At 42.4% G+C, this 25485-nt stretch overlaps 1 protein-coding gene across 3 annotated transcripts in view; it reads right to left on the bottom strand.

The window, feature by feature from the left end:
• Positions 1-25485, bottom strand: part of PLD1 (phospholipase D1) — a 237617-nt gene that overhangs the window by 38161 nt on the left and 173971 nt on the right. For all 3 annotated transcript variants that reach the window (XM_062211829.1, XM_062211841.1, XM_062211835.1), the window contains 3 exons: positions 25249-25337; positions 10942-11055; positions 8470-8519 (listed from right to left, as the gene is read on the bottom strand). In XM_062211829.1, coding sequence (XP_062067813.1) covers positions 8470-8519; positions 10942-11055; positions 25249-25337 — 253 coding nt within the window. The remainder of the gene's footprint in view (positions 1-8469; positions 8520-10941; positions 11056-25248; positions 25338-25485) is intronic.

Below are 25485 nucleotides of genomic sequence, written 5' to 3'. Positions count from 1 at the left end.
AAACTTGAACCTTTGGTATATGTACATTTCTATGCCTGGCTGAATGTCTGGTCCAGATGTTAAGTATATACTAAATTGGTTGCTGAAATGCAATAATTCACAAACACTACAAAAATGATAAAGAAATACTTTGAACATTAAGTCTCTGAAGACTGGAGTATCAGATAACTATGCATTAATAGCTGCTGGGTTTCTTTTCAGTAATTTTAACGTATTCATAGCAGCAGTTTTGTTATACTAAATAATTGAAACAGTGAGAACTCTATTTCTCTATCCAATTAGAGAGTAACTAGTCTATGCATTTAAAACCCACTACACATTTACAGAAACAAAACCAACAATAGAACCTTGTAGTTCAGAAGGGCACATTATGTAATTAATCTTTTCCCCAAGTTCAGAATATGATCACTTCCCCCCCTGAGATGCTTTATTTTCACTTGTTCCCAGGGTACTTGGAAATCTTTTCACAAGTGGGCTTAACTCTGAAATTCCTTATTGTCATAAAATCCAACTTTTTTTTCCCCCGAACAGGCAAAGGCAGGAAAAGGGTGCTGAGACAAAGGACATGCTTTATAATAAGTCCGGGACATTTTCATGGTTGAGAAATTAAATAATAACTTGTTTTCATTCTCTGTTCTCCTAGAACCTCATCTTTGTGTTTTTACAAGCCATGGCCAGCACTGAATAGCTTTCCCAATGTTTTTTTTATCAGTACATCTTTTATAGACTTATTCATTCATGGTCATGTTAAATACAGACAGAGATAATGCCCTGGCAACTCTCTCCTGGATCCAATTAGATACATTTGGAAACTATTTGTTATAAATGATATATATATCATATCTGCAGTTCTTTTCCAAAGTTTTATATGTTGAGATTAATGAAAAATTACTGAACACAGAACACCTATATATATAGAGAGAGAGATATGCATATATGTAGATTTAAAAATTATACACATGTACTAAAAGCTTAAGTCACTACTTTTTTTTTTTTCGACAGGCAGAGTTAGACAGTGAGAGAGAGAGAGAGAGACAGAGAGAAAGGTCTTCCTTTGCCATTGGTTCACCCCCTAAATGGCCGCAATGGCCGGAACTATGCTGATCAGAAGTCAGGTGCCAGGTGCTTCTTCCTGGTCTCCCATGCAGGTGCAGGGCCCAAGCACTTGGGCCATCCTCTACTGCTTCTCGGGCCACAGCAGAGAGATGGACTGGAAGAGGAGCAACCAGGACTAGAACCCGGTGCCATATGGGATGCCAGTACTGCAGGCTGAGGATTAGCCTAGTGAGCTGCGGCGCCGGCCACTAAGTCACTACCTTCTAATGAGCATCTGGTGCACTGGTTCAGAGTCTGCTTGGGATGCCTGCATGCCATGTCAGAGTGCCTGGTCTGGAGTCCTGGCTCTGCTCCCCAGCCATCTTCCTACAGATGCACACCATGGGAAGTAGTGGTGATGGCTTACATACCTGAGTCCCATCATCCATGTGAGAGACCTGGCTGGATCCCAGGCTCAGGGCTTCAGCCTGGCCCAGCTCTGGCTATTGAAGGCATTTGAACAGTGAACCAGCAGGGGAAGTTCTCTCACTATTTAAATTTCTTTTTTTAAAAGATTTATTTATTTATTTGAAAGGCAGAGTATCAGAGAGGCAGAGGCAGAGGCAGAGGCAGAGGCAGAGGCAGAGAGAGAGAGAGAGAGAGAGAGAGAGAGAGAGGTCCTCCATCCACTGGTTCACTCCCCAAATGGTCAATCCAAAGCCAGGAACCAGGAGCTTCTTCCAGCTCTCCCACATGGATGCTGTGGCCCAAGGACTTGGGCCATCTTCTACTGCTTTCCCCGGCCATAGCAGAGAGTTAGATTGGAAGTGGAGCAGCCTGGTCTTGAACCAGTACCCATATGGGATAGTGGCACTGCAGGCAGCGGCTTTACCTGCTGCACCACAGTGCCAGCCCCTTGCTATTTAACTTTCAAATAAAATGGGGAAAAAAAGTTCATAGAAAATGAAATTTAAAAATAAGTTTATAAAAATGACTTTAAATCACTTAAAAATTCATGATTTATAAATTTGATTGAAAATTATACCATAAAACTCCTCAGTCCTTTAAAGTGTATAACTCAGTGAGGTTTTTAAAAATATAGTTATGGGTCTGGCACTGTGGCGTAGTGGGTAAGCCACCATTGCAATGCTGGCATCCTGTACGGGCACAGGTTTGAGTCCTGGCTGCTCCACTCTGATCCAGCTCCCTGCTAGTGCAACTGGGAAAACAGTGGAAGATGGCCCAAGTGCTTGGGCTATTGTACCCACATGGGAGACCCAGAAAAAGCTCCTGGATTCTGACTTTGGTCTGGACCAGCCCTGGGCATTGTGGCCATTTGTAGAATGAACCAGTGGATGCAAGATTTCTCTCTCTGCCTCTCCCTTTCTCTTCATAACTCTGCCATTCAAACAAATAATATAATATATATATATAATATATACAGTCTCTCTTTCCATATATATATATATATATATTTACAAAGCTGCACAACCATCATGACTATCTAATTTTAAGACATTTTTATTATCCCTCCCTCAAGAGACTCCCACACTCAATAAATATACCTCCCCACACTCAATAACCATCACTGCCCATTCCACTCTCCTCCCAGGCCCCGGAACCATTCATCTGCCTACTGCTTCTATGGATTTGCCTATTAGAGATTTCATAAAAATGGAGTGATAGAAATCTGGCCTTTTTGTGCTTGGTTTTTCACTTAGCAAAATGTTTTCAAGATTTGTCCACGCTGTAGCATGTACTAGTAAATATCTAAATAACACTGTATTGTATGGATACTCCACACCTTGTTTATGTCTTCATCAGTTCATAGGCACTGGTTTTTTTCCATGTTTTGGCTAGTCTTAAAAATGCTGCTGTGAACATTCGTGCACAAGTTTTTGTGTGGACATGTGTTTTCAATACTTTGGAATACATAAGATGGGACTTATATTGGAATTAACCAGACAAATCGCTCCACCAACTAAGAATTAAAAAGGAGAGAACGATCTAACATGGGAAACGGGATACACAGCAGACTCATAGAATGGCAGATGTCCTAAACAGCACTCTGGCCTCAGAATCAGCCCTTAAGGCATTTGGATCTGGCTGAAGAGCCCATGAGAGTATTTTAGGCGTGGAAAGCCAAGACACTGTGGTAAAAAACAAAACAAAACAAACAAAAAAAACCACCTAAATGAAATATCTCTGTGAATGAGATCCCAGTGGAAAGAACGGGGCCATCAAAGAAGGAGGTACCTTTCTCTGAAGGGAGGAGAGAACTTCCACTTTGACTATGACCTTGTCTAAATAAGATCAGAGTTGGCGAACTCAAAAGGCTTCCATAGGCTTGGCAACTCATGACAAGAGCCCAGGGTGATTACTGACGTCATAAATAAGAGTTTCAATTGTTAAATCAACAACAGGAGTCACTGTGCACTTACTCCTCATGTAGGATCTCTGTCCTTAATGTGTTGTACTATGTGAATTAATGGTATAACTAGTACTCAAACAGTACTTTACATTTTGTGTTTTTGTGTGGGTGCAAACTATTGAAATTTTTACTTAGTATATACTTAATTGATCTTCTGTATATAAAGATAATTGAAAATGAATCTTGATGTGAATGGGATGGGAGAGGGAGCTGGAGATAGGATGGTTGCAGGTGGGAGGGAGGTTATGGAGGGGAAAAAGCCACTGTAATCCAAAAGCTGTACTTTTGAAATTTATATTTATTAAATAAAAGTTAAAAAAAGATGGGACTTATATACTCAGAGTTCATGGAAAAATGGAATTAAAAGATAGCGTTGTTTTAGCACAAAAAATTAAAACCCATGGATAGTTTTTTTAATAAATGCATTTTCCATGAAATTTTTGAAGACTCCTTGTATTAAGGAGTAGAACTACTTGTTTTTACAGTAAGTCTGCTTTACTTTTCAGGAACTGCCCAAATGTTTTCCAAAGAGGCTGTACCATGTTGCATTACCAACAGCAACGTATGAAGATTCCATATACATTATTACTATTTCCACATCCTTACCAATACTTCAGCATTATTATTCTAGCCTTCCTGGTTGGTGAAAGTACGAAGCTGTATTTCTGTGGTTTTGATTTAATTCCCTAATGATTTTGACTATCTTTTCATGTGCCTATTGGTCATTTATATGTCTTCTTTGAAAAAATGTCTATTTAATCCTTTGTCTCTTTCAACATTGGGTTAATTTGTTTCTATTACTTAATTGTAAGGATTCTATGTATATTCTGGATAAGGTTTGAATGCTCTATGAAGGTCCATGGCGACTGGAGATGTGCTCCTCAGGGTGGTGCTATTGGGAAATGCTATGGAACCTTTGGGAGGTGGGGTTTGGTGAGAGGTCCTTGTGTTTGTGAGGGTATAGTCTCAAAAGGCAGCTTTCATGGGACCCCTTGGTAACTTCTTCGAGTGTGGTTTCAAAAGCTTGAGTTTGACCCCACTAGTTTCTCTCTGCTCCTGGGTCTAGATGTAACCGCGTGCTCCTACCATTGCTATGCACACCATGAAATGATGTAGCCAAGGGCCAGGTCACACCAAGCCTGTTGTATGCTGCTTGGATTGTCAGCCCCAAATCTCTGCTTCATAAATAGCCTGTGAAAGTATTTTATTAGAGTGACAAAAACTGGTTAACACCAATCCCTTATCATAAATGTGTATTATGTACTTATATACATACATAAAAGTGATTTATTTTCTCCCATTCTGTGGGTTTTTCCAATTCCTTGATAATGTTCACTGGAATACAAAAGCTTTCATGTTTGATGAAATACAAATTATTTTTTACATGTTTGGTTGTGCTTATCCTTTTGCTATAAAATCCAGAAAACCATTTGCTTAATCCAAAATCACAGTGATGTATGCCTATGGTTTCTTCTAGGATATTTAAATTGATAGCTCTTAGACTTAGGTCTTTAATCCATTTGAAGTTAATTTTTATATATGATTTGAGGTAGAGATTCAACTCCCCCTTTTCTCTTCATTTACATTTCCAGTTGTTCTAGCATCTGTTGTTGTTTTTTTTAATTAATTAATTTATTTTTTATTTGACAGACAGTGAGAGAGAGAGACAGAGAGAAAGGTCTTCCTTCCACTGGTTCACTCCCCAAATGGCCGCTACGGGGGCAACTATGCCGACCCAAAGCCAGGAGCCGGGTGCTTCTTCCTGGTCTCCCATGCAGGTGCAGGGGCCCAAGCACTTGGGCCATCCTCCACTGCCCTCCCAGGCCACAGCAGAGAGCTGGACTGGAAGAGGAGAAACCAGGACTAGAACCAGTGCCCATATGGGATGCCAGCGCCACAGGCGGAGGATTAACCAAGTGAGCCATGGCACCGGCCCTCTGGCATCTCTTGTTAAAAAGACTAGGTTTTCCCCATTAAGATGTCTTGGTACTCCTGTTGAAATTCAAATGACCATAATCACAAGAGTTCATTTCTGAATTCTCAATACTGTTCATTGATTTATACATCAAACTTTTGCTAGTTTCACACTGATGATTTTCAGGTTGTGCAATTTTAGCAATAAAGACAGTGAGCCCTCCAGTTTGTTATGTTTGAGATGGTTTTGGCTATGCTATCTGCTTGCTAATTCCAAATGAATTTTAGCATTAAACTGTTGATTTCTGCAAAAAGGCAGCTGGGTTTTTGATGAGGACTGTGCCGAATCCATATATCAATTTAGGGAGTACTTCCATCTTAACAATAAGTTTTCCAAACCATTAACACAGTATATTTTTCAATTAAGAAAGACCTTCCTTAATTTATTTCAATGATATTTTATAATTTGCAGTGTACAAATCTTAAACTACTTTTGCTAAATTTGTTCCTAAGTATCTCCTTTTAGGGATGATACTGTAAGTGGAACTGGTTCCTTAATTCCACTTTCAGCTTATTCATTACTCATGTATAGAAATGAATTGGGTTTTATATATTGATCTTATATCTACAACATTGTTAGATTAAATTTATCTCTGTGTGTATGCATGCATGTGTGGATTGCTTGGGATTTTTTATATACAAGATCTTGTCTTCTATTAAAAGATAGTTTCACTCCTCCCTTTTTCTCTCTTCTTTTTTTTTTTTTTAAATAATTTTTCTTGCCCAATTGTTCTGGCTAAAATCTCTAGTACACTGTTGATGAGGGTGGATATTCTCATCTTGTCACTGCTCATAGAGGAAAGTTATAGTTTTTTACCCTTAGGTATGATGTTGGCTGTGGGTATTAATCTACAAACACCCAACTGAGGAAGTTTCCATCTATTCCTAGTTGGTTGAGATTTTTCATTTTAATCATGAAAAGGATTTGGGTTTTATCAAATCCTTTTTCTATGTGTAATGAAAGTATCATGTGTGGTCTTTGTCTTTTATTATATTAACTTTCAGATGTTATAACAACAACTATTTCTAGACTAAGTACCATTTGGTCATGAAGTATAATCGTTTTTATACTACTGAATTCAGTTTATAGTATTTCACGAAGGGATTCTGTGTCTATATTTATAGGGAGCATTAGTCTATAGATTTTTTTTCTTAAAATGACCTAGTGTTTGCTATTAGGGTGATACTGCTTTATAGAATAAGTCTGGGAAAGTATTCCTTCCTCTCATTTTGGGTGTGGGTGTGTGTGTGTGTGTGTGTGTGTGTGAAGGATTTGTGTTCTTTCTTTTGTGGATAGTGGAAGTCACTAACAGCCATTCTGGGTCTATGTTCTTCTTTGTAGAAATAGTTTTTCAAATTATTTTTTGAAAGGAGGAGGAGAGGGAGAGTGGAAGAGAGAGAATCTTCTACCCACTGGTTCAATCCCCAAAGCTAGGAAGCTGAACTCTATCATGGTCTCCCACATGGGTGGCAGGAAGCTAAATGGGAATTGCGAAGTAACCAGAACAAGAACCAGGCGCTCCTATATGGGATGTGGGCATCCCAACAGCTGGCTGTAACTGGCTGTGCCAAAAGCCCACCCCAGCCCCCTTCAACTGTTTGAACAAACTTCTTGTTTGCTTGATTGTTACTGCTGCCCAAGGCAGCTATGATGTCAAATCATTATTACTGGTTTTTTGATAAATACCCAGGTAAAATGTCACTTTCACTGAGCAAGTTCTGAGTTCAGTGAAATAAACACAAGTCCTCTGAGCGGCAGTTTAAAGGCCACTGCAGATGGGTCATATAATGATAGCACTCAGAATTGCCGGGGGCAAGGATTTCAAGTCTGCTCTGCCCCCTCCAACTGATGGTTTTTAGGAGCACTGTGGACCTAAGGAGTGGGTAGGCACGGGTTCACAGCGAGTTAAATGCCACAAAGCCACGAAGCTTGCTGTTCTTACTAAGATTCGGCTGTTTTTCTTGAATAAGCACCTTTCGTGTTGTTAGAAGCCTTTGGTAAATGATGAGGGTCTGAGGGTTGACACCCTCACAACAACGTGACACTGTATTTCTGGTACTTATCTGCTCTCCCAGCCCTCAAGTCCTACCTGCATCTTCTTCACACTTGCCCCTTTTTCCATTACCAATCCACCATCTCCTGCCTGCTGCTGGTCTCTCTCTGCTCTGATTACCAACAGGAAGTGAAGCTTTGTGAAAGCACCACTTTGATGAGCTGGCTCCCAGGCTGAGAGGCTTCTACCAAGCTCACCTTGTCTTCCGTATAAAATTCAGTTTGCTTAGTGTGGCCATCCAGGTTTTCATAATCTGTACCCCCACCTGAGTTGGGAGCCAGACAACTTGGGTCTGAAGCTAGTTTAGTTCTATGGAATCTTTTGTACCTACTGCACAGAACGTTATAAAATATTATTGAGAACCTACTATATACTGGGAGCTAGTTCAGGGAGATACAGAAAAAAATGCCTAATTATGATAAATTGCAGCCAAGTATGTAAGAGAATAAATTAAGAACATGCCTGAACAAGTACCCTTGAAAATTTTGAAGAATTGTAGAAGTGAATAGTATTATTGGATTTTCTTCTGAGTCTTCCACCTCTAGTACAAAACTCTAACAGGCCGGTAAAATGTTAATGGTGGTAAAATGGTTCTAAGATAGGCTTTCTTTCTCAAACATGAGAATTTCCTCATTGATGGAAGGCTATATAAGGGCCCGCTGGCCTTATAGCATTTATTTGGTGGAGGACTAGCAAATACACATCAAGGTCTTTGTGAGATGCCTTATGAATCTGCCATTATTAAAACACTTATACATTTAAGATAAAATAAAATTATAAAGACATTCACTTTTCAATTACTTATGCACGCCGAATCTGAGTGTTTCATTTGAACACTGGGTTGGTCGATTTAATGAGAATAAGGAGACTTTTATGAAGGCACTTCTATAATCACACTCTGAAAATATTAATGATTAGCGATACCCCACTCTCATCATCAAAAGCAACCACAGAGGTAGAGAAAACTGTTCTTACGCTCAGCTTTTAACTGTCCAAGGATGGAATTTTCTCCTCTGCACATGGTTCTGAAAAGATGTAAAGAAACAATTAAGGGGGTTTCAAAACGACCATTTTCAATTCCAATGTCTGTGGGTATACCCCTAACCCAAGAAAAAACAGAACAGATGCTTATATAAGAACATTTACAAACATTTTGAAAGCTAAAAATATCACATGAATATCACACTGCTGATGGCTCAGGTAGCTGTTTAATGGTAAAGTAAACTAAAACTGTAAAACACTGATACTATATTTCAGAAAGAGAAGCTATTAAAAAGAGATGGGTTGTGAATGAACTTTCCACCTTAAAAAAATTTGGTGACAGCAAAGGTAAAATTTAGAGTGTGCAATGGATAAAAATACTTACAAAATCACATTGCATCCTATGGTGAAAAGGGCAAAACACTTAGAATAATTTAGGAATTAACCAAACTATTACCCAGGGCTGTCTTTAAAGTAGGTGAAATTCCTTAATAACTGACTTTGATTTTGTTTCTCAAGACTATGATAATAGTTGATGAATTATAAAGACTGACGAAATAAAAAAGTCTATGCTCCATCTGCTTACTCTGTGAAAGTAATTAAAAATACAGTTAACGCCGGGGGAATGCTGATATTATTAAAATGCTGCCAGCACATAGAGATATTTTTGCACAATGAAAGGTTATAGTTTTGGTTGCTGAACATGTTATTTCATTCAGCTGGTTTACACTCATGAAAATCATCACAGAAAATAACTATCGTCGACAATATTCCAATAATAATATTAGAATGGTAATTGCAGCAGATAAGATCCAATTAAGTATATGTCAGTGCCTTAAATACTTGAGAAGCTTCGCTTCTCATGCTATAAATCAGATAACATTAGAAATGGATACATCTTCAATCTAAGTGTATAAGCCAAAGCTCTCCTACCGTAGCTAGGCGAAACTACCCTACTGGGAACACACAAGTCTTCAGTAGAAACTCTGGCAGATTCAAGCTTGAAAAGTCAGCAAGGACCAAGAGGATCCCAAAAACATCCCAGCAAATGGGGTCCTCAGATACCGTAGGGAGGACAGCAGACCCTGTGGAGCTGCCTCTGGGAGAGACCAACCACCTGACCTACACCCCAACCCTGATTTGCCCAGGGGCTTGCTTACACAGTAAGGGTTCTTTCTATGTACAATCTTGTTTGTCCTCTCTCTCCTCAAAAACAGTTTGAGCAATCAATCAAATGAGAACCGGCAGGTGGTTCAGAAAAACGTGAGATCCCAAAAAGAAAATATCCAGGATCAAGGCTTTGCTCTGACCTGGGCCACGGAGCTGGTAACTGGGAGCGGGATTCCTGCCCAGGTGGCTCTGCTCACCTCCTCACATTTGCTTTCCTTCCTGGTTCAGTGACCCAGAGGGAAGGTCAAAGGTGCCCTCCTCTCACCTTCTATGCCCCTCTCTATCCTGCCCCCTACCAAGCTGGAACTGGCGCCCCTTTCCCAATCCCCCACTGCCACAGCTGAGGCTTCAGAGGAGCCCAAGTGTGCCTTTTTGAGTGAATTGGGAAACTCTGCTTTAAAAATAGCAAGAACAAGCCGGTGCCGTGGCTCAACAGGCTAATCCTCCGCCTTGCGGCGCCGGCACACCGGGTTCTAGTCCCGGTCGGGGCACCGATCCTGTCCCGGTTGCCCCTCTTCCAGGCCAGCTCTCTGCTGTGGCCAGGGAGTGCAGTGGAGGATGGCCCAAGTGTTTGGGCTCTGCACCCCATGGGAGACCAGGATAAGCACCTGGCTCCTGCCATCGGAACAGCGCGGTGCGCCGGCCTCAGCGCGCTACCGCGGCAGCCATTGGAGGGTGAACCAACGGCAAAGGAAGACCTTTCTCTCTGTTTCTCTCTCTCTCTCACTGTCCACTCTGCCTGTCAAAAAAAAAAAAAAAAAAAAAAAGCAAGAACAGCACTTGCACATTCCCTAAAATTTGAACAAAGATGTATTGGTGAACACAGAATTCATATTCTAGGAGTCAGGAGTCTTCATTTTGTCAAAGGTCATTATCGACCAGGCTTCGAGGACTCACAGTTTGAAGAATCATAACCAACTACACTCAAATCATACCACTTTCGCTTGCTTTCTTTTCTCTATTTATCACAAAAACTAGCTTATAACTATTTCATGGCTTAAGGATAATTTATTATTTTAGATGGACAGACAGATTGATAGGCAATGCATTTAAGAGACAGATGAATATTTTTGGTCTTTTATACTTGGCTTGTGGCCTACATCCACCAGTCATGATTCCTGGCTCCATCTGAATTTTATCAACTAGTGAAGAGGCTATAATTTAAAAGTAAAATGAACAAATGTCCATTTGTTCAACACTCCATGGAATGGATGTGGAGACACACTGCCATTCCCCTCACCAGCTCCCGTGCACAGCTCAGTGGAAGCCCCAACAGACAACTGAGACTTTTGGCACCTGTAGTTGAAGTGCATTATGGCCTGCAGAGCATTTCCTCCACCAGTGGAGATGTCTCCTTCAAATCCTGGCAGAAGCGGTATCACAACATACACCCGGTACCTCCGGCTCTCCCTGCAAAAGTCAGACGCAAAGACATTCACCACAAACAGATCCAGGATCAGCTGAAATGGCAGTCGAGCAGCTCACAAGGTTTTAGAGACTGAGTGAGTGGCTTCCCATGATATATTCTATGACGTTTCAGGGCTTGGGGGTGCTGCCGAATTGGAGGCCAGACTGCGTCACCCAGGCTGTCAAAGCATAACCTGAGCATTCATCTGAACTTGGCAGGAAGGTGGCAACGGTACTCACTATCTCTACAGCATAATCCTTTGTTTGGAAAAAGCCTTGCCTGGATGCCATGGAAGTGGGGAGGGAAAATGGATTATAACAAAGTTAGGAAAAGATGTCATCGTATTAGTTATGTGTATAACATCCTATAACCATAGTACCTCACTTAGAAGGCAACAAATAGGCACTGAGTTCACAACTGATGGGGTAACACAGACTAGATCTCAGAGACACAAAGATACAGTGGATTCAGTACACTTTCCAATATAGACGTCTAATAGTATTGCTTAGAAACTGTGAGATCTCCTTCAAAACGTTACCCTGGGCCTTTTATGAATTCTGGGTGCCTGACATTTATTTTTAAATCTCCTGAGCATTTAACACAGTATTTCCCTGCCAACCATCCCAACTGATTAATGACAACCTTCAAAGGAAAAGGAATTTTACTTAATGATATTACCACAAAAATAAAGAAAGTATAGCTTCCAATTTTGACTGCACACCTAAAGTCAGACCTTTGGAGAAATGTGTCTAAATAGGCGGTACTTATTTGGAATGAAAACTGCTAAAGTCTTTGTCTCCATTTACACAATATACAGGATATACAGGAAGAAGACAAAGCCTGGGAATGACGGTGGTAACCACTGTAGTCAACCAGTCTCACTAGTAAAGCAGAGGTCGAGAGTCACACAAAGTTGTTGCTACCGGTTACTCATCCAGTCTGGTCCTTCTTGAAATTTTCCTAAGACTTAATTTCAAAAACTCATTTTTTCTTTCATGTGAATATCATTAGTACTCTCTGAGGAATCAGATTTCATTACTCATGTCTCTGAACATCAACGTACAGAATCCAGACATATGGCAAGCGAAGCTCAGGGCAGAAGTGACTGCCAACAGAATGGAATTTGGAGGCCTGTGAGCTTGGCTCGGCGCTGAGAAGCAAAGCCTAAGTAGGTTGTTGTAATGGCATGGATTAATCACTAGATGGCAAACGCAGTTTGAGTTGGAAAGAAAACAAAAAAATGTAAACTTGTTCAAGTTCTCTGCTTGATAAGGGTGAAAGGCTCATATCCCTAAATGGTAAACAGGCTGTTGGAAACGAATGGAAAGAATAAGCTACTCCCGCACAGCCAGAATTCAGGAGTTCTAATGAATTATATCAGACACTCAACAACGGACGCCATTTAGCTTCAACTGCCTCTACAGACTCTTCTTCCACTAGGATCCTCCGGAGCCCCTTCCCTGTGACTGGAGGCTACTGCCCTTAGCAAGGAAGCTAAGGAATCCTACTTCTCCCTGAAAGGGGACTTCCTTCGTCAAACCATCCCGGATCTTCCCATCAAAATCGGGTTACTCCTGCCTGTGCGCCCCCAAGGCCCATGGCTGCACCTCTGCTCAGCCCCCTTCCTGCTTTTCTCAATTGCTGACACACACAGCTGCTGCCTAGGCTGTGTGCAAAGCTCCTTTGAAGCATGGGCCGCGTGCCTACATATCTTTCTATTTTTGGCAGTGCCTAACATGGGACCCTTGCACACAAGACGCACTCAGCGTTATGTGCTCAGGGAGAACGGGATCAGGCTGGAAGAATGCTCCCTTCTGGGGAAGCCTCTCGGAGGGAAGAGGTTAAGCTGCACAAGACTCTTTTCTTTAAATTCAATTTTGTTGATTCTTTCAGTGGTGAAATACATGTATATAAAATAAGTATTTTCATAGTTTGTAAGTGTACAAAAATATGTGACATTAATTACATTCACAATGTTGGGCAACCATCTCAACTACCTATTTCTTAATTTTTTTCCTCATCCCAACCAGAAACTCCAGGACTATTAAGTGATAATGACCCTATCTCCCCTCACAGCAGGCACTGGTAACCTCTGGTCTACTCCCTGTTCTAGACCTTGCATGTAAGCAGAATCCTATGGTATTTGTCCTTTTGTGTGTCTCTTATTTCACTTAGCACAACATCTTCAAGGTTCATCCATGTTGTAGCATGTGTTAGAATTCTCTTCCTTATCATGGTTTATAGACATTCCATGGGAGGTATACATCACATTCCCTCTTGGGTGGGCACTTGGGTTGTTCCCACCTTTTGGCAACTGTGAATAATACTGCCATCTGGTGTCTGTCTGAGTCCCTGGTTTCAGTTATTCTACTCAGGACTGGGATTGCTGAGTCACACGGTCATTCTAGGTTTAGCATTTGGAGGAACCACCAAATCAACTACACGTTCTGACAGGTAACATACACCCATAGTACAAAGTTTAAGAGGCAAAAGACGCTAACTCAGAGAGTGGTAAAAGACCCTCCTTCACTCCGCTGTTCCCAGGCCCTATTCCCCATCCCCAAGGCCAAGCCCGTTCCCAGTTTTATCCAGGTTCCTTTAGAAATAGCCTGTGAATTTATAAGCACATATATGTGTCCTTTCCTTCTACACAATGTTAGAATCTACAAATACTTTTTTGAATGCTATTTTTTATCTTTCTTTCTTTCTTTTCTTTTCTTTTTTGCTATTTTTTATCTTAACAGTAAATCCTGGAAATCCTTCCACATCAGAACATAAAGAGTGACTCGTTTTTAACAGCAGGGACACAGCATTCTATCATGGATCTGTATCTTCACATGTAAATAAGCTCTTTGGGACTGGCACTGTGGCTCAGTGGGTTAAGTACCACTTGTGGTGCCAACACCCCATAACAGAGTGCCAGTTAAGACTCACAGCTCCTATGCTTCTGATGCCGCATCCTGCTAACGTGCCTGGAAAGGCAGCAGATGGTGGTACCCCTGTCACCCATGTGGAAGGCCAGGATGGCTTTGGCCTGGTCCAGATTTGGTTGTTGGGGCCATCTGGGGAGTGAACCAGTGAATGGAAGATTCTCATTCCCCCCCTGTCTGTCTGTCTGTCTCTCTCTCTCTCTCACTCTGTGTATACCTCTCTGTCACTCTGCATTTCAAATACACCTTAAAAAATTAACCACATCTTTACTGAAAGGCATGTAAGTTATTTCTAGACTTTTTGTTATTCAAAATAAAATATTATGATATTTATGCTTAGCCACCTAAGTCATTTTTCAGATATGCTGGAAAACTCTTGAAAGTGAAATTGCTCGCTTTGGACACCGAACCTTTGTGTGCTGTTTGTAAGAGAAGGTTCATTTTATTCTTGTGTATTTTGAAAGCAAAAATGACTTCAAAATGCCAATCTCTTATGTAGGACATTGAGAATGTCCTATAAACACTATAATGCATTCTTGCAAATTCTGGTTTGCAGAATCCAGAATATTCACATTTTTGATGCCTTAAAGGCTCTTTTAGCTTCATACCAAAGCCTTTGCTATGTTACAATGCAGCAGTTTTTCAATATCCTGAATGATGGACATTTTAAACCATGTACAGCAAACTGGCAGGAATGACTTACATTTCCACTGCTGTGCAAAAACACGTTCTGGAATTTCAAACCATAAATTGCAGTTGAATGTCAGCCAATGAAGAGACAATCCTGTGGCAGTGTGCTCCATCTGCCTCCTTGATCAAATCCACAAGAACATCAGTTCCCAGCCACCGAGGATTCTAATCCCCTTCTCTCACGCCGCATTCTCACATCACTAGAGTTGTGCAAATGATAGCAATCCTCTTGGGGTGAGAACCCGAGTCCCACAAGTGCAAAATTGTTTACGGTCTTCAAAGCAAGACAAGAAGTGGTGGGCACCAAGCTACGTAGCTACTGATCAAGCAGGCAATTGCTTTACCCACCGGAGTTCAGAACCATTTTATAAAACTGCATTCTCAGGCCTCTTGTTAAAATGTTTTCCTTTCAAAATTCATTGAGTCTTATGACAGTAATAAGTGAAATAGCTAAAAACTGGAAAAAATGCCCAACAACCGAGGAACGGCTAACAGCATTGTATGCTGCAGTCACTCAATGGGATGATCATTGTTCAGCCACTAAAAAGGATAATTGTGATGGCTTAGAAACAAAAACGCTGTGGTCCCACGTTAAACCGGCCCAGTACAAAGTTATAATTTTAAAACAACAGAAATGCTGCAGGTTGGTTCTATGAAACACTCAGGTGATGTACCCCTCCCATGTGTTAAGGTCCTCTGCCCTGCGCCTGAAGACACAAACAGGTATTGACCCCAGGGTGGGAAGCAGGGCACACAGATGTCCCCTTCTTAGCTGTGACCAAGTGGAGATTCTCTGATCTGAGGCAGTCGTGCAAAAGCATCAAAGTAAGCTTCAAGGCAGGGATTGTGTCCGTCAACCTCAAGCTGGATTCCAGGGAAAACAGCAGAAACGCCAACCCCTTTTCAATGTGAGGCTGTGAGAGCTCTGAGGATGTGAGACTTGCTCCCCTGTGAACCCCAGAGAAACGTGGAAAGTGCGACCACCAGCCCAGGGGGTGTGAGAGCACACAGGAGAAATGGCAGAAAGGCAGCTGTGGAAGAAGCAGGCAGAAGCCCCTACGTTACATTAAAGCAGATGCCAAACCAGGCCTGGGAGAGCAATACTAAGCTCTGGAAGCCCCTTCCCAAAGCCCCAGTGCCCCTCAGCACCTGTATCACAGATGGGGATGTGGGGACCAAGGGTGGCAGTGGTAGCACCCTGATACAGAGCAAATACATGAGCAATCAGTGGATTGGGACATATTTATCAGAAAGGGCCTTACTAAATTTATCCTTATTGGGTGGAAATGGGATGTGAACTAGAAATTAGTAGGTTACAGGAAAAGAAAACAAGTTACAATGCAGCAGAAAATAGAAATAGAAATGCCAGCATGGTGGTGCAGTGGAGAAAGCTACCGTCTGCAAGGCCAGCATCACACACTGGAGCACTGGTTGGAGTCCCAGCTGCTCCACTTCAGATCCAGTTCCCTGCTAATGAACCTGGGAAGGCAAGGGAAGATGGCTCAAGTGCTTGGGAGACCCAGATAGAGTTCCTGGCAGAGCTCTAGCTGCTGCAGCCCTTTGGGGAGTAGATGTAAGATCTCTCTTCCACTCTGCCTTTCAAATAAATTAATTCAAAGATACACTAACATGGGGAAAAACGGACATATAAAAATAAAAAGTGAATTTTTCAGAGCGGTAAGAGTATGGAATTTTAAAATGGATATTTTTAAGTTTTCTGAGTGCTGTAATGTTGCTTGTACCTTTAAAAGCAGGATAGCAGGGTGGGATTTTGACACAGTAGTTAACATGCCGCTTGGGATACCTGCATCCAACACTGAAATGCCTGGGTGTGAGTCCCAGCTTTGCTTCCAAATCCAGCTTCCTGCTGAAGCAGACCCTGGGAGGCAGCAGGCGATGGTGGTTCAACTAGTTGAGTCCCTGACACCCACGTGGGTGACCCAGATTGAGTTCAAGGCTCCTGGTTTCAGTCTTGCCCAGTCCTGGCTACTGGGAGCAATCAACCTATGGGTGGAAGATCTCTGTCTCCACTATCCTTAAATAAAAGTAAACAATACATTAATTAAAAACCTTTGGTGGCAGTTTATGATAACTAATAAATTATCAAAAAAAAAAAAAAAAAGAAGAAGAAAGAGACACAAAGGCAGGAACCCCATGTGGATGGGTGGAGCGGTGGCTGCCTCTGCATTCCCCTTGTTGTTCTTCTCTCCTGCAAACTGCCTCCTCCTTCACCCAGGAGGGTCCACCCACAATGGGTCTCAGGGTCTCCGAGAAAGCACCAAAGAAGCTCAATGTGATTTCCTAGAGCTGAGACACTATGTGCTGAGTTTGGGATTTGTGCATCACAGATCACTGTAAACTTCCAGAGCTGCTTTGAAATCCTCCTACTGCTAAAGATTTTGCAGCAGTAAACACAAGAAGAAATAATAACTGTGGTTGGGGCTTAGTGTTAGTTTGCATCTGTGTGTGTGTCTGTACGCATGCGCGCACATGCCTATGTGGGAAGAACAATATTCTATGGTGGTTATAAGTGATTTTGGAATAGGATCTACAGCCTCTTGCTGGTTTGAGACATAGTCCTTTTTACTGTTTGTTTAAAAAACCTTTTAACATACAATATGTTTCTTCTGGGCTTCAATTTTCTCAACCATGCATGATAGAGTTGATTAAAATCAGTGCAGTGCACTAGAAATGCTGGCCCTATTTAGCACCAATGTTACCTACTGTATGTGTGACTTTATAGACTAGGACATAATATGTATTTTGCATTAACACACACATAGTTTTTTTCATTGCTTATCTTTTGAAAATGACAAGTTTTCAAACATAAGAATTATGCTGAGGATCAGCCCAGCCTGCCAGCCCTTAGGCTTCACCTTAGAGTTGAGAACCTTGGTATGACAGGCACACCCCTTAGCAGCCCCCAAATTCTACAAAACTCTTTCATAAACTGCTCTTGCCAAGGCCCCGCCTTTTTCATTCTCTCTCTTTTTAAAAAGGTCTCTCCAGTCTATCCTCTGTCTGCCAGGGCGCATGCCTGGGCTGAGAAGGATTGCTGGCCCTTGTCCCGGGCTAATCTTTCTCTGTCTCTGCTGAGATGACCACTCGTACAATTTTTGGAAGAGAATAAAAGCAATTAAATGATCTAAATCAAAAGTTCTTCTACCATGATCTGTTGTCATCTGCGCTCCCAATGTAACCTCTTTTCCAGGAATTTTATAGAGCATGGAATTCATCCCACAAGAAAAAATGTAAAATTGGCAACTGGCACACTTAAAATGTTTTCTATTCTTTTTATTATAAACCACTGTGTAAGTTTCTTGAAGGTATCACTTCTGAAGCAAGACCAGTATGTCTTTTCAGCTTGGTACAAAATTACAGGATATGGTAATTATAGGATCTAGACTTTTTTCTAAGCCCATTTTTTTTTTAATCTATCAAGCAATTACTTTAAAAAATAGAGCATTCATCTGACTTTTGTTGCTGTTGTTGTTTACTTTACAGTATCTCTCACAGAGTTTTGGGGGGTTTTTGTGTTTGTTTTTTTTTTTTTTTTTTTTGACAGGCAGAGTGGACAGTGAGAGAGAGAGAGAGAGAGAGAAAGGTCTTCCTTTTGCCGTTGGTTCACCCTCCAATGGCCGCCACGGCCGGTGCGCCGCACTGATCCGAAGCCAGGAGCCAGGTGCTTCTCCTGGTCTCCCATGCGGGTGCAGGGCCCAAGCACTTGGGCCATCCTCCACTGCACTCCCAGGCCACAGCAGAGAGCTGGCCTGGAAGAGGGGCAACTGGGACAGAATCTGGTGCCTCGACCGGGACTAGAACCCAGTGTGCCAGCGCTGCAAGGCGGAGGATTAGCCTATTGAGCCACGGCACCGGCTGGGAGGTTTAACAGTAGAACGTCTCCACTTTCCTTGAAACGAGAGGAGCTTGGTGGTGAGAGCACCAGTCCTGATGACAGGGTTTGAGTCCCAGTCCCATCGTCAACAGCTGAGTGACTTCTTGCCATGGTTTGCAGAGCTGTCCCCCCAAGGTTAGGAGTTTGGTCCCCCAAAGTCTTAGATTAATATTACCAAGACAGTGGAAACTTAATCCGATTTTGATGTTCAGAGGCAGAGCCTTTGAGAAGTGGGTGGATTAGGTTAGGGTGTTAGGGTTCCCATCATCAAATCCTGGTGACTTCATAAGGAGAGACATAGAGACAGAGGGGTGTTCCCTGTCTCCTACTTTCTGACACTCTGTGTCACCCCAAGGCTCTTCCAGCAAGAACATCATCACCACAGGCTGAACCAATGAGGTGCCAGTTGTGTCAGCCTTAGATTGGAGGTGTTTACGCATCCAACCCCAAAAGTTGATACAAAGACGGAATGAAGTAACACAGGTAAAGAACCTAGGATGTGGAAAGGCTTAACAACTATTTGGTTACATTTCCTAGTCAATCAACAACCAGTGTTTTCAATTAGAAGCCTGAATACCTTTTAAGAACAACAAAGCAAGTAGAGCCTAAAATGAAAATACAACAGAACAGAATTCACATTATGCTTCAGGATACAGTTTATTATATTGAGTATTTTGTGGAGAGTGTTATGAGATCACCAATAAGGAATCCAAACTCTGATTCCAAGATGGAGTCATGCACAGGTTTTTAGCAGGGCATCTCTAGATGGAAGTGTTTTAACCAACCAGCTGCCCATGCCTGTCTTTCTTATCCAGAAGTAGCCATCCAATAACAAAGGTAAGGTAAGGAATTTAAACTTAAGCATCACCTTAATGAAAACATTTCTGTTTCTAACATAAATAGTAATTCTCAAATGGCTGATCTGCATATCATTTTTCTTTATCCTTGCTTGCATTAAAGTGAGCAGAGTATTTTCACATGATGAATATGCTGGACATGCTAGAATAATTTCTTACATGAACTGGTTCTTTACAATTTACAAACTGTCACATGAGCTGGGTAAGGCAAGATATTAGTATACTCTTTGTTAGTGAAGAAACAGTTAGAACAAACTGAAATATTCAAAAAGCCCTGGAGAGAGCCCTCATATGCAGACATGTTGGTCCCCGCAAAATTTCAGATTTCCCAGCAGGGGACTGTCCCCATTCCACTCACTTATGGGCAAATGATATAAGAAGCACGAAGGGTTTGAGCAGTTTACAAACTTGTAGTTTCAAATGCAAACTGTATTTTTCTTTGTTTTCCTTTCTTTTACTTTTCTTTGAGAGACAGACAACAGACTGACGAACAGATAGCTCCCATGAGCTGGTTCACATTCCCAATGCCCACAAAAACTGGGGATGGGCTAGGGCCAGAGCCAGAAACAGGAAACTCAATCCAGGTTTCTCCCATGAGTGACAAGCATCCAACAACTTAAGCCACTACCACTACCTCTGACAGTCTGCATTAGCAGGAAACTGGAATCAAGAGCCGAAGCTTAGATTGAACCCAGGCACTCTGATGTGGTGCATGGGCATCTGAACTGGCATCTAGTAGTGTATTTTTCAAATGCACCTTAATATTAAAATACAGAGACTGCTTCCATTTGTGTGCCCACTTTGTGGCAAGAAGAGTATAAAATGTACCCCATCACTTCCTGACTTTCTAAAGTTAGAAAATTGCACCTGTCAGGTTTCTGTATGCAAAGATCCAAGATCATCCTCAGAAATCATTTGTCCAAGGCACACTGTGTTTCAAAGTACTTCTGCCAGAGTCTATCTCCGAGCTTATTCAAACTCAGGATAAACCAGTAAGTTTTGGACTGCCTTCTGATTCCTTCTCCCTGATCTCCATCCCCAGCATTTGAGTTGTCAAAGACAGGTCCTCCTGTGGGTTGAGAGCGGGCCTCAACTCAGAGACAGTTCTACTGATGAGAGCAGACATTTTGTTCCCGTCAGTGACTTCCCAGATGCTCTTAGTTTGGCGAGGCATGAACACAAGTCTGAGGCTCTAGGTCATGATCAGAACACGGAGGCTCTGCAAAAGCATGTTTCTGTGAAGAATTATGGTTGCTGAGAAGCAACCAGAAGTGAGGGGAGCAGAGAAATTGCTGAGGGAACTGGTGTGAGGCTGGATTCCAGCGTTGGCAGAAAAATAGAGACTCGGCCCAGCTGAGGGAGTTGGCAATTTAAAGACCGCGCTCTCCAGGGTGGGAAGGACCGGGAAGAGGGCCTGTGTTCCTTGGTCAGAACCGCCCGACTGCTGAATGCCTTTTCCTACCATCTGCTTTGGGCTGTATTTTATTCTTTTTCCAACAGCCAAAAACATACATGTTGCTAGGAATGTGACTTTGGCAGGAAGGCTTGGAGTCTCCGAAGGGTGGAGAGCAGAGCAGTTTATGAAGGGAGAGGTGCAGGCTTGCAGATGGCACCTCATGGCCCCTCCTGAATGCAGGGTTGTTAGCCTTGACCTTGCCTAAGAACACAAGCTCAGGATTTGAAGTGGAAGTAAGCCAGGAGACGAACAATAGTGTGCAGTTCAAGGAATGAGAAAAGGTAAAACACGTTTGCCATGGCACATGTGTGTAACCGCTGAAGTCTGAACAAGATACCCATACCGTTTTGAAATGTGGCTGACAAAGACAGCGAGACTATTGAGAAATCCGAGCCCAAGGACACATAATTAATTTTAAATTTGATGATCTCATTTCCCATTTTCTACAAAGTTAGTTTGAAATTGCCAGTCATTAATGTGCCCTGGGAACCTCACAGCCTAAGATCATGTACAACGGACGCTGTCTTGTCAGCCTTCTCCTTCCTCTTAGAAGCAGCTCAGGGGACCACGATGAATTGTCAATCAGACCCTACCCTTCCAGCCCTAACATGCTATGAATGTATGGCTTTTATATTTTACAAATTTCTGAATTTATTTATCCTGAGAGAGTGACGGAAGGGGCAGGGGGAGATAGAGGGAAGGCGAGCACTTCCACCTTATGGTCCACTCCCCAAATGCTCAGAAATGCCTGGGGCTGTGTCAAGACCAAAGCCAGGGGCCAGGAACTCAGTTCAGGTCTCCCACATTCGTGTCAGAAACACAGTCACTAGAGCTACGACTGCTGCCTCCGAGTCTGTACTGCAGGAAGCTGGAGTCAGAAGCCAAAGGAAGGTATTGAACCCAGACACGACAGTATGGGACACAGCCACCTTAACTAATGTCTTAACCATTAACCAGATCTCATGATTTTAGAAGCTCAGATTTTTAAAGGCAAATTAATATAGTAAGCAAAATACTTTCAGGTTCCCAAACACTTAAAAGCAACTCCTACAGGTATGTACTAAACCTGCAATAAAGTAAATTAATAATTGGGGTGGGGGGTGAAGCCAAGGTCCCCTCTACCCTCCTTATTAGCTGATCACAGTAACAAAATTCATGATTCACTGACGCATCTGATGAGCTCACTTGTCAGTGTAGGGCTGTGACTTAACTTTACGGAAAAATGATTTTTCTCTTTTGCCAAATTGCTTCACAGATAATGCAGACACGCCTGCAGTGATGAAATGCAAGAGATGACAAAAAGATACAGATATTGTGTAAATTACTCTAGAGAACTGGTGAGGCTACAAGAAATCTGTGTATGTGTGTATATGTTTCACTGTAAATAAGACTGTTTTTAAGTCATCTCTGAAACAGATCCTCTGATCAATTTATTTAAAAAGTGCATGAGATGGGCCGGCGCTATGGTGTAGTGGGTAAAACTGCCGCCTGCAGTGCCATCATCCCATATGGGTGCCAGTTCGAATCCCAGCTGCTCCACTTCCAATCTAGCTCTCTGCTCTGGCCTGGGAGGACAGTGGAAGATGGCCCAAGTGCTTGGGCCCCTGCACCCATGTGGGAGACCTCAAGGAAGCTCCAGGTTCCTGGCTTTGGATCGGCCCAGCTCTGGCCATTGTGGTCATTTGGGGAGTGAACCAGCAGATAGAAGACATCTCTCTCTCTGAACCTCCCTCTTGCTGTCTGTAACTCTTTCAAATAAATAAATAAATCTTTGGAAAAAAAAGTACCACATGACATTAGAAATTAAAACCGTCTTAATTCCCAAAGTTGTAAGTGGGTACTTCAAAAATTTATGGGAAAATGGAACTCAAAAGAAAGTTTATTCCGGCACCATGGCTCACTTGGCTAATCCTCTGCCTGCGGTGCTGGCACCCCGGGTTCTAGTCCTGGTCGGGGCGCCGGATTCTGTCCCAGTTGCCCCTCTTCCAGGCCAGCTCTCTGCTGTGGCCTGGGAAGGCAGTGGAGGATGGCCCAAGTGCTTGGGCCCTGCACCCGCATGGGAGACCAGGAGAAGCACCTGGCTCCTGGCTTTGGATCAGCGCAGTGCACAGGCTGCAACGCACCAGCCCTAGTGGCCATTTGTGGGGTGAACCAACGTAAAAGGAAGTAGTTTCTCTCTGTCTCTCTCTCTCTCACTGTCTAACTCTGCCTGTCTAAAAAAAAAAGTTTATTTTGGTGAAAAAAATTGAAATCCATGCATAGTCTTTTTGTATTATGCATTTTTATTTACTCTTTGAAGACCCCTGATGTAAGGACTTATTCTTAGCTGCATTTATTCAATGATTTGAACAACGGTTTATTTTGCTACTTTTACATAAAGTTAAACTTAGTCATAAAAGGAAGTTGTCCCAGGTGCTCAGACCACGCAGTAGGGAAAGTATAGCTTTCTCAACAAATTCTGTGGGACAAGTGTATCCACATGCCATATAAAAAAAATGAACCGGCTGGCGCCGCGGCTCACTAGGCTAATCCTCCGCCTTGCGGCGCCGGCACACCGGGTTCTAGTCCTGGTCAGGGCACCGGATTCTGTCCCGGTTGCCCCTCTTCCAGGCCAGCTCTCTGCTGTGGCCAGGGAATGCAGTGGAGGATGGCCCAAGTGCTTGGGTCCTGCACCCCATGATAGGCCAGGAGAAGCCCCTGGCTCCTGCCATCGGATCAGCACGGTGCGCCGGCCGCAGCGCGCCAACCGCGGCGGCCATTGGAGGGTGAACCAATGGCAAAGGAAGACCTTTCTCTCTGTCTCTCTCTCTCTCACTGTCCACTCTGTCTGTCAAAAAAAAAAAAAAAAAATGAACCAAAGACTTAAATATAAGAGCTAAAATGACAAAATTCTTAGAAGAAAATAGGTATAAATCTTCATGATACTAGATCAGGCAGCAATGTTTTAGATATGACACTAAAAGCACAGATGATGAAAGAAAAAATGGATTGGGCTTTGTTACAATTAGAAATTGTTGTATTTCAGAGGATTCCATCAAGAAAATAAAATATGACCCACTGAATGAGAGAAAATTCTTGCAAACCATATATCTGAGACTTGCATCCAGAATATATAAAGAACTCTTAGAATTCAACAATAAAAAGTCAAGTAATCCCATAGATTATTTCTTCACAGCAATATATGAATGGCCAGTAAGCACACAAAAATATGTTCAACATCATTAGTCACTAGGTAAACTCAAATCAAAACCACACAGTGTTACCATTTATGCCTACTAGAGTGACGATAATAAACAACACACACAGACACACAGCAGTAAGTAATGGCACTGATAGAGTGAAATTGCAGCTCTCATATACGATGGGAATGTACAATGGTGTAGCTGTTTTGGAACAATCTGGCAGTTCCTCAATGTGTTAAACATAGAGTTAGCCTGTGACCCAGTAATTTCACCCCAAGAGGAATGAAAACATGTCTGCAGAAAAACTAGCACAGGATGTTTATAACAGCATTACTCATAATGGCCCAAAGTGGAGACAACCCAAATGTCCGGCAACTGATGAATAATTAAACCAAATGTGGTGTTCCCATGTGATAGAAAATTGTCTAGTTATTAAAAGACTCAAAATGCTGAACATTCTATAACATTCAAAATAGGCTAAGTGAGAAAAGTCAATTGTAAAAGACCACATATTGCATGATTTCATTTACATGAAATGCACACTCCTGGGCAAGTCTACAGAAAAAGAAAGTAGATTAGCACTTACTAGAGGCTAAGGGAAGGAGGGAATGGGTAATGACTGCTTCTGGGTATGGGGTTATCTTCCTGGGGTGATGCAAACATTCTAAAATTGATCAGGCATGGCTGCGCACCTCTATGAGTATACTAACTAGAATCAATGGAGTCTAGGGCTTAAGTGGACAGACTGTATACCAAGTGAATTTCATCTCAATGAAACTGTTATTGAATAATCCCATGAGCTGAAGAAATGAGGCAGCTGGTAACAAGGATTTAAATATAACCCATGGAAAAATATTATGTCTATTTGGCTTTGTTTTTTAAGTGAACACAGCTCACTGTCTGCCATTAAATAAATCAAATCACAAACCTCATGCGTGGGAAAGAGTCTGGCCAGGAAAAAATGATTGTGCCCTAGAAGAACTTCGATTCCCTCAAAAAGGAACCCAGAAATGCTTAGCAACTGGCTTGGATTCAAAAGAACCAACAACCTACTGTCTGTCGGCTGCACCAAAGGCAAGCCCGTGAGGAAACGCTGCATGTTAAAAACGGGCCTTCACGTCAGGCTAGGAGCAGATACAAGAGCAGCTGCAGGAGGAACCCCCACCAGAGGGCCCCACACACTACCTGTGGGCTTTCAGGATCCGCTGAGCAATGGCATCGCCCACCTTGTTGAACACAACTTTGTCATCAGCACAGCTTATGAAAAACTGGTTCTAGGAGAGACAAACAGCACAGCTACATAAGGCTTTCTTTTCTTAGGAACAAGGACACGAGGAAGACACGGTGAATAGCAAACCCTACACAGGCGTTCTGGAGAAATGCTCCACAAGCAGCCCCATCCTGGTCTCTGACATCACACGG

Source organism: Lepus europaeus, chromosome 2, assembly GCF_033115175.1.
Source record: "Lepus europaeus isolate LE1 chromosome 2, mLepTim1.pri, whole genome shotgun sequence".
Lineage (NCBI taxonomy): Eukaryota > Metazoa > Chordata > Mammalia > Lagomorpha > Leporidae > Lepus > Lepus europaeus.
The sequence above is the reverse complement of the archived record's forward strand: the minus strand, read 5'-3'. Positions and strand labels throughout refer to the sequence as shown.